The sequence below is a fragment of the Athene noctua genome, chromosome 18 (assembly GCF_965140245.1).
Source record: "Athene noctua chromosome 18, bAthNoc1.hap1.1, whole genome shotgun sequence".
Lineage (NCBI taxonomy): Eukaryota > Metazoa > Chordata > Aves > Strigiformes > Strigidae > Athene > Athene noctua.
The window spans coordinates 3,789,634-3,802,946 of NC_134054.1; the positions used below are offsets into that span (position 1 = coordinate 3,789,634).

The window sequence follows — 13,313 nt, forward strand, 5'->3', positions numbered from 1 at the left end:
CCATTCAGTCTCCTCCTCTTACTGGTTCTTATTAATTCATGCTCCCGATCTGAGGCCTCCCAGATGTCCTCACATCTTATGCCAGCTCTCTAATCAAGTTGGCCCGTTCTCCCTCCCCACTGGGCAGGAGGTATCAGATACAAGGTGGACAGAGCACCATGGCCAGACATTAGGTACAGAGATATGTTGACTCCTGTCTCAGCCAAAGGAGGACTAAGATTTCATCTGCTTTCTGCTCACAGGACTGTTTGCCTTCTGGGTGCAGGCACTGCATATTCTGCAACAGGACAGGTCATTCTGTCAGTTTAAGTGAGTGCAGGCTGAAAATACTAAAATACTCCCTCAAAACTTCCCCCCCCCGGTCTATATGATGTTCCTGTGGATACTCTTTTCCTTTCATAAAAAAAAAAAAAAAAAAAAAAAAAAAAAGATTAAAGCCAAAAGAGAAGTCCCATCCCTACATTTTTAGTATCTCTGGCTCAACATTTCAGGATATCTTTTCAACAAAACCCCCAGCACTGGAGATGCTGCTCAGCTCTCCAACACGTCTCCAGCACCTCCCTCTACATGCTCGGCCCCGGGGCAATGCTCTGTGGGGATGCAGGTCCCCTTCCCAGTGCCCACATGGCTCCACTGCTGCCCTGTACAGCCTCGGCACAGGCTGCGCCTAGTCAGGGCCCTGCAGATCCTGTAAGAGAAAGACCACAGTCCCTTTTTTAATAACACAGGAACATTTGGCTGGGACCTCGCTGTGCCAGGCTTCATACCTCCACACACACTCTGCCCCAAAAAGCTCAGTGGAGCCAGAACCCACCCGGGAGTGCCAGGACAAGACCAGCAGCCACAGTCCTCCTGCCACCACTGCCAGCCCGGGGATGGGGACATCCCAGGGCTGCCCAGGTGACAGCAGCAGCTCATCCCACCAGCTTGTCCCACCAGCCTGCCCCATGCCACACCTCGCGGGCTGCTGGTCCCGCCGGCCCTCGAGGACAATGCATGTCCCTACAATCCAAAGGCAAAAAGTCCTTGAACTTTTTGTGTGATTTCAAGGAGGGGGAAGGCCCAGGAGATTACGGAGATCAATAGAGGATTTGGGTAAAACAGGACCCGCCATTGACTCCTCCCTCTCCTCGGGGCTCTCAAATCCTGGGCTGCTGCTGGCCTGTCCCCATTAGCCATTGTTCCTATTCATTTTAGATGAAGAGGCTTTTGTTGTAGGAGCCCATGCGGGGTCACATCGCCCCTCGGTTATCAATCTGTTTCTCTCTCCTCTCTCCCATACTCCATCTCCCTGGTACAATGGGATGTTTTCTTCAGCAGCAGCTTCCTGACAGGCAGCGGTTCCTTTTGCCTTCAGACCTTATAATCACTTGTTAAGCTGCGCTAGCCTCAGGCTCCCGGGTCCCTTTTCCACCATACTCTCAGTTTAACCCCTGATCCCATCTATACTACGGGTCACCGGCAAAGGGGAAAAAATACAGCTGTCCCGGTGGGGCTGGCACGGGCTGGGCATGCACAAGGCATCGAGCTGGAAGCCTTCCCCGTTCCTAATTGTTACAGGAGCGCCTGAAAATATCAGGTGGGGGAAGCAAAGTCTTCAGTTCTTGTTTGCCAGAGCAACAGAGGATTTGGGTTGCTGAGTTTAAGCCTTTGCAGACTTGCTTGCCAGAGGCTCTCCTGGTAGGCAAGTCTGTTTCTCGGTGCCCCATAAAGGGACCCCAAAAGAAGGGCATCTCAAACTAGCCTGCTTGGAATAGAAAACCTTGTAAATGGGCTGCCGCTGGCGGTGGAGGAGGATTTTGGCAGCAGGCATGCTCGCTCTCAGAAGTAGCATCAGAAATCACTTGTGCAGCAGAGCATTCCTCGGGGGGAGGCAGGATGGGGGCAAGCAATAAAATAATAAATAGATAAAAGGAGAAAGGAGCAACCAAGCAAGGTAAGGAACGAGTGCAGACAGGACCCTGGAGGAGAGCCTGCCAGGACCATCCCGGGGCTGAGCCCACGCCAGCAGCGGGGCTGGTGCCAGGGAGCTGTGAGTCATGGGCATGACATGCAGCCCTGCGAGCCATGCTCACCTCCACAGGCTGGGATGGCCATGCTCACCTCCACAGGCTGGGATGGCCATGCTCACCTCCACAGGCTGGGATGGCCGTGCTCACCTCCACAGGCTGGGATGGCCATGCTCACCTCCACAGGCTGGGATGGCCGTGCTCACCTCCACAGGCTGGGATGGCCGTGCTCACCTCCACAGGCTGGGATGGCCGTGCTCACCTCCACAAGCCGGGATGGCTGTGCTCACCTCTGCAAGCCGGGATGGCCACGCTCACCTCCACGTGCAGCCCTGTGAGCCGATGGCAACACTCACGTCCACAAGCTGGGATGGCCATGCTCACCTCCATGTGCAGCCCCGTGAGCTGGGATAGTCGCACTCGTCTGCACCCTGTCAGCTCCCCAAGGAGGGTGATCGCATGCCCCCGTGCCCACTACAGCACATGGAGCTCCCCTGGGCACCCTGAGGCATCCCGCTGCTGCCAGGCTTCAGAAAAGGCATGCTGGTGTCTGTGCAGGGCTCTAGTGAAAGGCTTCGAAATAGGTAGATTGATCAATGTGGAAGAAAATTAAGGGGAAAAGGAAGAGGCAGCACAGAAAATGTTGTCAGTTGTGTAATAGGCTGAGTAAAATGAGAAGCACCTTTTGCTCCAAGTCTCTAAGTCATTAAAAAACCCCCGCGTTATCCCTGGGAAGGGTTATTTTTGTATTAGGGCTAAAACAGATAAGAGGTGTAAATTCTCAGAACTGGATGTCATGACGTCAGCCACCCAATTTTTCTGGCTTTATACTACAGTGTTCACCAAACAGTCTTTGTACCGAGAGAAACTCATCTAAAAATAAGGATAAAACCAGTCTGTTAATAAACCTCTATGGAATCTGATATTTGCAGCTGTACTAGCAGAGTCCACAGCAATGTAGGGTACAGAGGGGTGAAACTGTTCACTATTTTATTTCCCTGTATTGCCCTTTCTACCAGGTAAGACACCTTCCTTCTCGGAGAGCTGTTGCTGGCTGCCGGAGCCCCCGGTGCCTTCAGCCCCAGCAGGCTGAAACGATGAGTCAGGTTCTGAAAAAAAATCACAAGATTGCCTTAAATATCGTAAGGCTGGTTTAAATACAGATATATTTGGCTTATTGCTTTCTAGACACTGAAACTTTTTAAATAGACTCTGGTCATATTTTCCCTAGGCAACTAGCGACTTTTTAAAGGAAAGCCAAGATTCTCACCAACATTTCCAGGGAAAAAGCAGCAAATGTGAGTCCTGCTCTACAATCACAGCAGACACACACACACCCCTCTGCACTCTCTCACACTGATTTCACTTCTTTTTTCTTGTTTTCTCTGCTTGAAATGATCATTTATTCAAACAGAAAATGTAGCATTATTCTAAGTGTCTAGGAAAAAAGTATCATAATAACTAGCATAAAGAAGCCAAGCCACTTTGCATTGATCATGCTCCTTCTACAGGGCCCACTCCAAAGCCCATTGATGTCAGCAAAGTCTTTTCATTGACTTCAATGAGCTGTGGATCACAGTGCAGATTTATAAAGGCATTTAGGTTCCTAATGATGTAAGTAGTTGCCTAGAGGTGTTAGGGGCCTAACCTGCTTATAGCCTTTTGTAAATCACACCAGGCATCTACTTACATGTTGAAGCACTGAAATACCTGAAACGATACAGTGTCTTGAAGTCACCAAACCGAGTTGGAATTACGCTCACTAATTTTAAATAAAGTGATCTGGCTGCGTTGCAGCTGGGGTGGGTACAGATTTGGAAATCCGTATATTCACAGTAAGTTTCTATGCTTAGAGAGGAAAAACGTCATAAAGTTGAGAGAAGATCTAATAGAAAAATTCATCGCAAATAACATTTGTTATTAATTTTGGCCTGTTTACTATTTGGAAACACATTTTTATTAGCCAGCCAGCTCTGCAGATGGCTGATAATTATTCATTGAAATTCCTGTCCCGTCCCCGTCCCCGTCCCCCCCCCCCCTTTTCATTGAATAATTTGTGGATACACCAGCTTTATTTCCAAGTAGTTGAAGTTTAATTCCTCAGCTAGGTCCACACCAAACAAGAGGAAAAAAAAAATCTGTCAAGTGTTTCATGTGCAAGTTTGTTTAAAAATTCTATAATCTATGACAAACATTTCAAATTAAAAGGACATTCCCACAGGCAATGAAATAATGAAGCCCTTAGAATCAGGCAGCCGAGGCATGAAGCTGATAGCTATTTCCACATTTTATGCGCTCTCAAAGGAGAAGAGCAAATTCTGAGAGCAATAGCATGTTGTGTTTGTAGATATTTCTTACCAACTGCGGGCCAGGTTCTGCAGCCAGCCTAGGGGTAATTGAGTGGGAAAGGTCGGATTTCAGGTCTTTCTGTGCTGTCTTCAGTCGAGTGCTCAGTGTAGCTGTCGGCTCTCACACTGCGAGTGTATTTTACACCCGTGTCAGTGGTTTCACCGTTTTTAAGGGGGATTGTTCTTCTCTGTACAGATACTTGTGTAGGTGAGGGCTGATACGAGCCACGGGCAAATCAGGACTTTGGGCTCAGGTGCCAGAGGGATGGTGGGGGTGGATGGACAGACGGGTGGCCAGCGCGGGGCCAGACGGCCCCCACGCCCCCATCCCACGGCCCAGGCCTTGCGGGAAGGTCCTGCGGAGCCCCGCTGACCCCTGAGCCCGGCGGCCGGCGGGCAGGCGGCGGCATCCCCGCTCCAGCGCCCGCGGCCAGCCGGGAGGTCAGTCCGCACGCAGAGAAACGCTGGAGGGACCCGAGATCGTCTCTCTGCCCCCCGAGGCACGCCCGAACCCCCCGGGACACCGCTCTACTGCCCGGGACAGCCTCCGGGCCCCCCCCCCACACCCCGGGACAGCCTCCAAAACGCCCCCCTCTACCCCCCGGGACAGCCTCCTGGACCCCTCTCAACCCCCGGGAGAGCGTCCCAGGCACCCTCGCACCCTTCTGGACCCCCTCTACCCCTCCCGGGCACCCTCGAACCCTCCCGGACACCCCTCTGTGCCCCGGGACAGCCTCCGGAGCATCCCCGCATCCTCCTAGACACGCCTCTACGCCCCGGGAGAGCCTCCAGGACACCCCCCACATCCCGGGAGAGCCTCCCGGGCATCCCCGCACCCTCCCGGGCACCCCCGCACCCCGCTCCCCCCGACGGGGGTGGGGAGCGGCCTCCCCGCGGCTCTGCCCCCCGCCGCGGCCCCGCCCCTCCCGCCGCGGCCCCGCCCCCCCGCCGCGGCCCCGCCCCTCCCCGCGCGCGGCGATGTCTCCGCCGAAGTTTTGCCGCGGCGGCGGCCGCACGTGGGAGCCTCGCGCCGAGCCCCCAGCGCCGGCGGCCCGGCCCCGCGTTCCCCCGCCCGGCCCCGCAGCGGCAGTTCCCCCCCGGCCCCCGCCGCTTCCCCGCGGGCGATGCCCCCCTGAGGCGCCGCCGCGGCCTGGCCCCCGCGCCGGGGATGCGGCGGCGCGCAGCCCCCCGCCACCGCTGAGCGCTGCGCGGAGGGGCCGCGCCGGGGGGCGGCCGCGGAGCATGGCCAAGGCGCCCGGCCGCCGCCTCGGGGTAGCATGGCCGTGAGCGCGGCGGCCGCCCCCGCCGCCGAGCCGCTGCCCCGCAGCATCTTCAAGAAGTTCCTGGTGATGCTCTGCTCCCTCCTCATGTCCCTCTACGTCTTCTACTGCCTGGCCGACCGCTGCCAGACCCTGCCCGGACCCATCATCGCCGCCGGCGCCGCCTCGGAGGAGGAGGAGGGCGGCGGCGGCGGGTACCTGGGGGGCTCGGCCGAGCTGCCCCCCTGGCAGGCGGCGGCGGCGCGGCGGAAGCGGCTGCTGCAGCGGCTCAAGCAGCGGCGGCGGCGGCAGGAGGCGGCGCCGGGCCAGGAGGTGCCGGCCGGGGGCGGCGGGAGCCGGGCCGGCGGCTCGGGCGGCGGCGGGGGCAGCGCGGCGGGCACGCCCGGCACCCTGGCGCTGCTGCTGGGCGAGGGCACCAAGCGCCTGCCGCAGGCCATCATCATCGGCGTCAAGAAGGGGGGGACGCGGGCGCTGCTGGAGTTCCTGCGGGTGCACCCCGACGTCCGCGCCGTCGGCGCCGAACCCCACTTCTTCGACCGCAACTACGAGCGGGGACTCGCCTGGTACAGGTACGGGACGGGCTGCGGCGGGCGGCGGCTCGGCGCCGGGGCCGGGGCCGTGGCCGGGCCGGCAGTGCCCCCCGCTGGCCGCGGAGCCCCTCCGCCGCCCTCCCGCCTCTGCCGGGCCCGCGGCTCCCGGGCCCCCAGCGCCGCTGCCCCAAGCCCCGGCCCCGCCGGTGCCGCGCTCGCTCCCCAGCTCCCCCAGACCCGCTCCCCCCAGCCACCCTGCCCGGGACACTCTTTCCCCATCCCCGCCCCCCCCGTTCTCCCGTCCGTGCCCCCCAGATCCCCCAGCCCCTCTCTCTCCCCACATCCTCCCGCCTGCTCCCCGCCACCCTATCCCCAAACCCCTGCCGCTGCCCGCGCACCCCCAGCCCTCCTGCCCCGCTGCAGGGTGCCCCCGGGGGTGTCTCCCCCAGCCCGGGGTGCTGCCCGCGGGGAGGAGGCAATGGGAAGAGCAGTGGGTGCCCCCATCGCCCTGGGGACCTCATGGGGATGCTGAGGCAGAGCTAACCCCACCTCCCCCAGGGATCCCCAGGCCCCCCAACATCTTTTTGCTTCTCAGCTTTTCGGGGCGGGGGGGTGTGGTGTTGGTGGTTGCTTTGCCAAACCTGTGGCTGATCTGACTCCCAGCCGAGCCGCCCTGCAGCCCCAGCCGCCTCCCCTGGCAAAGCATCCTATGGTCACCTCCTGCCCAGTCGTTAAAAGCAGCTTTCCCATGTTCCGTGTGGAGAAAAACACGTATTTCCCGTGCAAACGTTTCAGCAGCCCAGTAACCCAAAATGTCAGTTCCAGGACGGCAACCCACATGCTCACCCTGCCCAAGAAACGAGCAAAAAGGTAGATGGGGTTCTTCTTTCAATTAATGAGTGTTTCATTAAACCAAATAAAAGGTATCCCCTTTAAAACGAGGCAGTAAGCATTAAAGCTAAGGGTCAGGATTCTTACTAATGTTGTTTAGATGTTTTCCTTGTGTGTTTAAAAGTTAATAGATGAGCGTCTTCTGGCAGATTCCTGTGGAAAGGATTGGTTAGGGTGGGGGCAAAACTGCTCTTTCGCAGAGTGTGTCTGTGTGTGTGGCTTTCCTGAATGAACAAGCAAAAAGGAGAGGATTTTGGGTACCCCCGGTGCTTGGTTTACTTTCATGTTAAGCCCAGCTATTAGCAGAGAGAAGAGGATGATTTTGGCTCAGCTTGTGATGACAGTATTGAAATGTGGAGTAGGATAGTACTGACAGTCCAAGTGTTTATGTAAAAGTCTTAACACGTGGAAGTAATGAGCTTCCTTGTGTATCCGCTGGTGTCAGAAACACGCCGGGTTTTTGCAGGCAGCAGAGTGTGGGTTCTCTGAGAAGAAAGCTTTCCTTTTGTGTGGGCTGAAGCTGTCTACAGAATTATATTTTTAGTGTGCACTTAGCCAATTTCCACATGCTGACCCTGTATCAAAAAGGAAACATTAAAAACGAATCTGAAAAACCTCAGGAACTTTAATCAAGTCTTGACTTTGAAAAATAAACACATGGCTTTGGGATGGCATCTACTGAAATTTATGGTGGATATGCAGAATAGCTCATTTATCAAAGATGCTCCTGAAGCCTTGAGGAGCAGACGGCAACGGGATAGACCCACTTCTGGAAACTGCCCGGGCGAGGAGTGCAGACCTAGACAGAGGAGGAGCCACAGACATTTAGGGTATAGCACAGTCCTTGGTGTAGGGGATTTGATTTTCCAGAGGTTTGGTCTCGGTCTTGCAGCTCGTACTCATTTGAGGTGCTGCCCTGCACGCTGTTTGTGTAATCGTTATGTTTTAGCATTTAGTACATGAGCTCTCCCATTAATTGCTGCAGTTTGTTTGTTCTGGTATTTGATGTACTGAATTTCACCTTTTTTTTTTTCTTTTATTAGCCCTGTGGAGGCTGAGGTACAGTGAATTCTTTGTACAGGATTATTCCTTTGAGACCTAATCTTGCCGGCTTTGCTTGTGTGAGTAATCTTTACTAACACACAGAGTCCCGGCGTGATGGCAGAGCTGCAGTGTCAGCCTGCTGGTAACCAGTTACCAGCCTGTTATAAAAACTCATTTAAAAAAAAAATATCTGTCTCTCTCCGCGGGTTTGCTGTAATCTTTGATGAGGGTTCAATGCCGGGAAAGTGGCCAGATGTTTGCCAGGGGTCCTGATTTCTTATCTTTGGCATCAGAGGCTTAGGTTTCACGTGCATTTATGTTTCCCAGCAGTCAGACTAAACAGCATCATTACAAGGTATAAACACTTGGGTTTGCTTTCAGCGCCCGCAGGAAGCCGGCGCGGGCAGCGAGCGCCCTGTCCAAGGGAATAAAAAGCTCTTGGCTGTTTGCAGCGACACAGGTTTGCAAAGGGAGAAGAGCCAGCCAGCCTTCGAGGTGAATGGTTGGTGCCACTGTCACAAGGATGCCACGCCAGGACAGTGGCAGGGTGGCTCTGGGGTCTTGGTCACGAAGGGGACCCTGGTTCCTCCCGGAAACAAAAAAGCAGCTCCGGTAACAGCTGCTTTTCACATGGCGTGAGGGGGGATGAACGGGGGGGGCTGAGCTGTGGCTGCAGCAGCAGGGTGATGCTCCCAGAGGGCCAGTGGTGGTGGTACCTGTAGGGCAGCGGCTCGCGAGGCACATGAAGGTCCTGTCGCCTACTGGGGTGCCACACGCTGCACGAAAAGGCTGTCTGTTAAATCAGGTGGAATAATCACTCCGCTCTTGTAGCCTGAGCTGAGCCTGGGTACGCTGTCCTACCGAGAGGCTGATTTTATAAAAAACAATCAGTGATTTAATTTAGTAAGTGTGACACCTCCGTGTGTGCTCGTGTGTGGGTTGAGTATCAAGGGAAGTTGTGTGCCGAAAGCAGCTTTCTCTGTTTCGGGTTTACAAGTCCTCTCTTGGTACAGGGACAAAAGGAGGGAGGGCAGCCCACAATGCTCGCATTGACTTCCCAGCACAGAAACCTCTGCTCCAGCCCTGAACAAGGCTATTGAGCTAACAGAGTTCAATAGCAGGTGAGCATGGGTTTTAATAGAGTTCAACTGCCATCCCCCACCCCGAATACAGCTGTGTACAGCCTGGGGAAAACTCCCAAGAATAGGGGCTAAGCTAGTCAAGTAAAAAAAAAAAAAAAAATGTCTGGATTTAAAAAAAAAATATCTGTATTTGCGGGTGATATTGCAAGTCTGGCTGGTTCCCTCTGATCCTTTGTTAGTCTCGCGCTGATTGAGCTGCCTGTTGGAATGTCATTATACTGTCAGTCACCCCAGGAACACTTATTTCATATGTTTTAATCTCTCTGCCTCTGTAGCACTGATGCCAATTTCACTAGAGCGAAGCCAAGCTAATGTCATTAGATTACACCCGATCCACGGGAAGATGAAAGATGATTCAAAGTTATTCCGTCAGGTTGGGAATTTAAGTATTGCTCCTCCCTGATGCTTCCAGAGCTGGGAAGTGCTGTCTCCTAATTAATGCCCTCTTGGGATTTTTCTCCAAGGCTTTTTTTTTTTTCTTCTTTCTAATCTGGGCAATCATTGACGATTCTGAGTAAAAGGGAACATCTCGGTTGCTGAAGAGGTCTGGGGTGGAGGAAAAGGAGATTTCTTTAGAGGGCCATGTGCTTACAGCAGCTGTCCCCACCTTGTGCCCTTTCCCATCCTCTGTGCCTCACATCGTGGTGACATCGGAGCCCTGGGGATGGAGGAGTCAGGCCACTCCTGTAGCAGCGCGTGGCCTGGAGGTCCGTGGGCTTTTGTGGCTGCTGTAATTCAGCAGCGCAGTCTGTAAGAGTGCTGTGGAAGCGTGAAAGTGAGGACGGGAGTGTAGGTGTGGGGGGCAGGCGGGTGTGCGTGATGCCAGGGGAGACTTGGAGGGAGCCAGTACAATTCATGAAAGGTGGAGCAGGACTAGATGGCCATCAGGAGGAAAGACCTTGTTGCAAAACCCCCTGCGGGGGGAAGATGCTGTAGCAGTAGTTGCCTTAAAGTGCTCATCTCCACCACCTTTTTTTCAGCCATCCTTGCAGTCTGCAAGAAACACCAGGTCTTTGTGTTCGTGGTGTGCCCAGCCCAGAACACGTGTTTTGCTGTTGGACATTGAGTTTGAGCTGGTTTGGGTTTTCCACTCCCTGCTGTGTGTCCGCCTGTTTGTAGGAAGGTCTGGTTTGGCAGCACCTCTCCTTGTCCTGGGAACATCTCCCAAACACACCTAAATTACTAATAGCATCAAGCACAGCCTGCAGCAGTTCCTCTGGAAATTGGACTTGGACAACCACGTGCTGAAGAGGATCAAGGTCCTTGTTTATTTATTAGCTCTGTAATCAGATACCTCCCCGTACTGAGCCCATGGTGCTGTATAAAAAGGGAACAAAAGGTGGTCTCGGCCCCAAAGCGCAGGTAATTCGCTGTGAAGAACAGCTGGAGATAGGCTGAGATGGTGGAGAGTGTGTTGGTTGGGCAGTGTGGGTCTCCTGGCCAAGGAGTCATTGGAGATGGAGGACGAGGTGGTTGAAGAGACTTCTCCTTATGGGGGAAGAGCAGGGGGGGAGAAGATGCTCGTTGGAAATGCTGATGAGATCAGAGCTGGGGTCACTGAGTCTGTTATAAAAAGACAGTAACTGGTTCTGGTGCTCATGTGCTTTGCTGCTGCTGTTGTGTGTGATCTGGATTTGGATACTTCAAGGCATTTTGGTAAAGATTTGAAAGAGTTTGAATGTTGGCACCCTACTGCTGGGGAGATGTCTTGGTGTGCCTCAGCTTGCCCATCTGTAAAGTGGGAGGGGAGTCACTGCCCTGTGCTGCAGGGGTGGCACAGCAGGGTTGTGACTCTGCGTCACCTCTCTCCAGTGCAGAGATGAGGTGCTGTATGGAGTCGGAGCTTGTTGGGCTGTGCTGTGGGTTAAATAACACCCAAAGCGGGTGAACCCCACCGGGTGAACCCCACCAGAGCTGCTGGCAGGGGTCCTGCAGCCTTGGCACTGTCCTCTCGTGGCAAGGTGGAGTGCCAGCTAGTGCACACACCCGCGGGGTGGCACCGACCAGCCACACACCCCCAGCAGGAGCTAACTGCTGGGAGATGGGGCAGAGATCTTTCCCCTTACTCTTTAAATAAACCCCAAAGAGTTGTTATTTTTGGTGGTTCTTTTAAGCATTTTGCATCTATATGGATCCCTTCTGTTTTCTGTTAATAGAGTAGTTCATATCCAGGGTTCATGTCTGATCCTGATGATGGGGTGAGCTCCTGAGTTGGAGTATAAGGACAAGTCAAACCCATTCCCATCCAAAAGAAATACTTAGGGTTTTATTGGACTCTCCTCTCAGCAGATCCTGTGGTCTGTACAGGGATATGCTGGGGAGGTTCAGAAGTCAGTAGAGCCCGTCCTCCTCGTCAGTACTGCTTTATGCCCCCGTCCCTGGGATGTGGGAGCCTGGAGGGAGTTGGCACCATCCTTGTCCACCCCATGGCTCTGCCTGGGCCTGGGATGCTTGGAAACCAGGGCTCCCCTGGCCCTGCCTGCTGGTGCTGAGCAATCCTGAAAATATGGCCTCGACTGTCCAAGATTTTGTCAGTGAAATTCATAGAGCCGGATCTCGTGAAAAGCAGCGCAAAGCTCCAGCTGGCTGGGGCGACAGCCCATTTATGGCAAAAATTGTGATACTCTTTAGAGAAGCAGTAGATTCACCTCGCTTAAACCACTAGTCCTCCTTTAAGGTCGGATCTTATAAATCGCCACCTACACACGTAAGCCTGCCCGCCTGCCATCAGCTCTGCTGCCTTTGGGGGGGGCTCCTGGCAGTAATTACATCGAGTCTGGGGTCCGGGGCTGTGCTCTGGCTGCACCATCACCACCAATATGTGTGTTCACCACAGCTGAGGTAGGATTTCACCCCGACCTTTTGAAGTCTATAATAAGAGCAGTTAGGTCTGGGGAGGGGGAAGGGAGCTGGTGCCTTTCCAAAGAGTTCAGAGCAAACGACAAGTGATCAGAAAACTTGAGAATATCCCCCCCGTGAGCCCCCCTCCCTGACGTAGGCATTAAAACTCCTGAGCTCCTAATTATGCTTTTCCCCTGGAGAATATTGAGGTAACCCAAACTGCTTTCGCAGGGAAACAGCATAGGCTGTTGAGGGGGAGCAGGGGCGGTGGTTGTAGCCATAAATCTTTCCAAATTCTCATTACATGCAGGTATTCTGGAAGGGAAGTGGATTAAGTTGCAGTTAAAGTTGTGTTGCTGGAGTTTGTAATGGGCTGAGACCCCAGTATCCAAGCCCCGTGTGGGTCACTGGACTGTTCATGCAGGATCTGTAGGACCGGGGCCAACCTGGGGACTCTGACAGCAGACAGTGTCTCTGCCTGTTTCCTGCATAACCCACCTCTTGGGAAATTCAGTTTTTCGTAGTTTGGAGTTAAACATGTTAACTTCCAAACTGCGCCCTCCTGAGCCCTTGTGACTCCCTGGGGCGGGTACGTGAGCAGGACAGTGCCTGCAGTGAGAATATAAATAGAGTTGCTCGAGGAAGTGAATTATTCTTGGCATTTCTTTCATCGAATGATGTGATTCTGCAGGAGGAAATCTTTCAGCAAAAGAAATTGCCGGTTCCCTTCATGCATGGCAAGACCATCCTTCTTGCTTCCTGGAAGTGAGGAGATTCATAACGTGCTCTTTCTGTTGCAACACCATCTGTTGCAGATATAAAGATCCCTGCTCCAACTCCCCCAGGCTTGAGGCTGCCGCTGGGTACATCTCTGGTGGGAGACTGAGAAACTTCCTATTGCTGCCCCAGGGGAGCTTTGGAAACCTCTTGTGGTTGTTTTTCCCCACTGTCAAGCAGCTGTGCCCAAGCTCTGCATAAGAAAATCCCACCTGGGCAACTCCAGGCATCCGGACACCTTCCTTGCACAAAGCTGTGCCGATCGTGGGTGCCAGCATAGCAGCATTAGTGGGATCCTGCTTAGCTCCCAGCTCTGAGCGGGAGATGGAGCAGCCTCCCCTGCCCCAGCCACGCTGCTGGGCTCCAGTTCCAGTGGCTGGAAACTGGGACGTGAACCGCTGGATCAGGTCTGACCACAACCACCCTTCCCACACCTTCCTCTGGTGAGAGA

At 54.3% G+C, this 13,313-nt stretch overlaps 1 protein-coding gene across 1 annotated transcript in view; it reads left to right on the forward strand.

The window, feature by feature from the left end:
- Window positions 1-5,599: 5,599 nt before the first annotated feature.
- Window positions 5,600-13,313, forward strand: part of HS3ST3A1 (heparan sulfate-glucosamine 3-sulfotransferase 3A1) — a 35,599-nt gene continuing 27,885 nt past the window's right edge. The window contains exon 1 of the mRNA XM_074921975.1: window positions 5,600-6,206. Coding sequence (XP_074778076.1) covers window positions 5,635-6,206 — 572 coding nt within the window. The 5' untranslated portion in view covers window positions 5,600-5,634. The remainder of the gene's footprint in view (window positions 6,207-13,313) is intronic.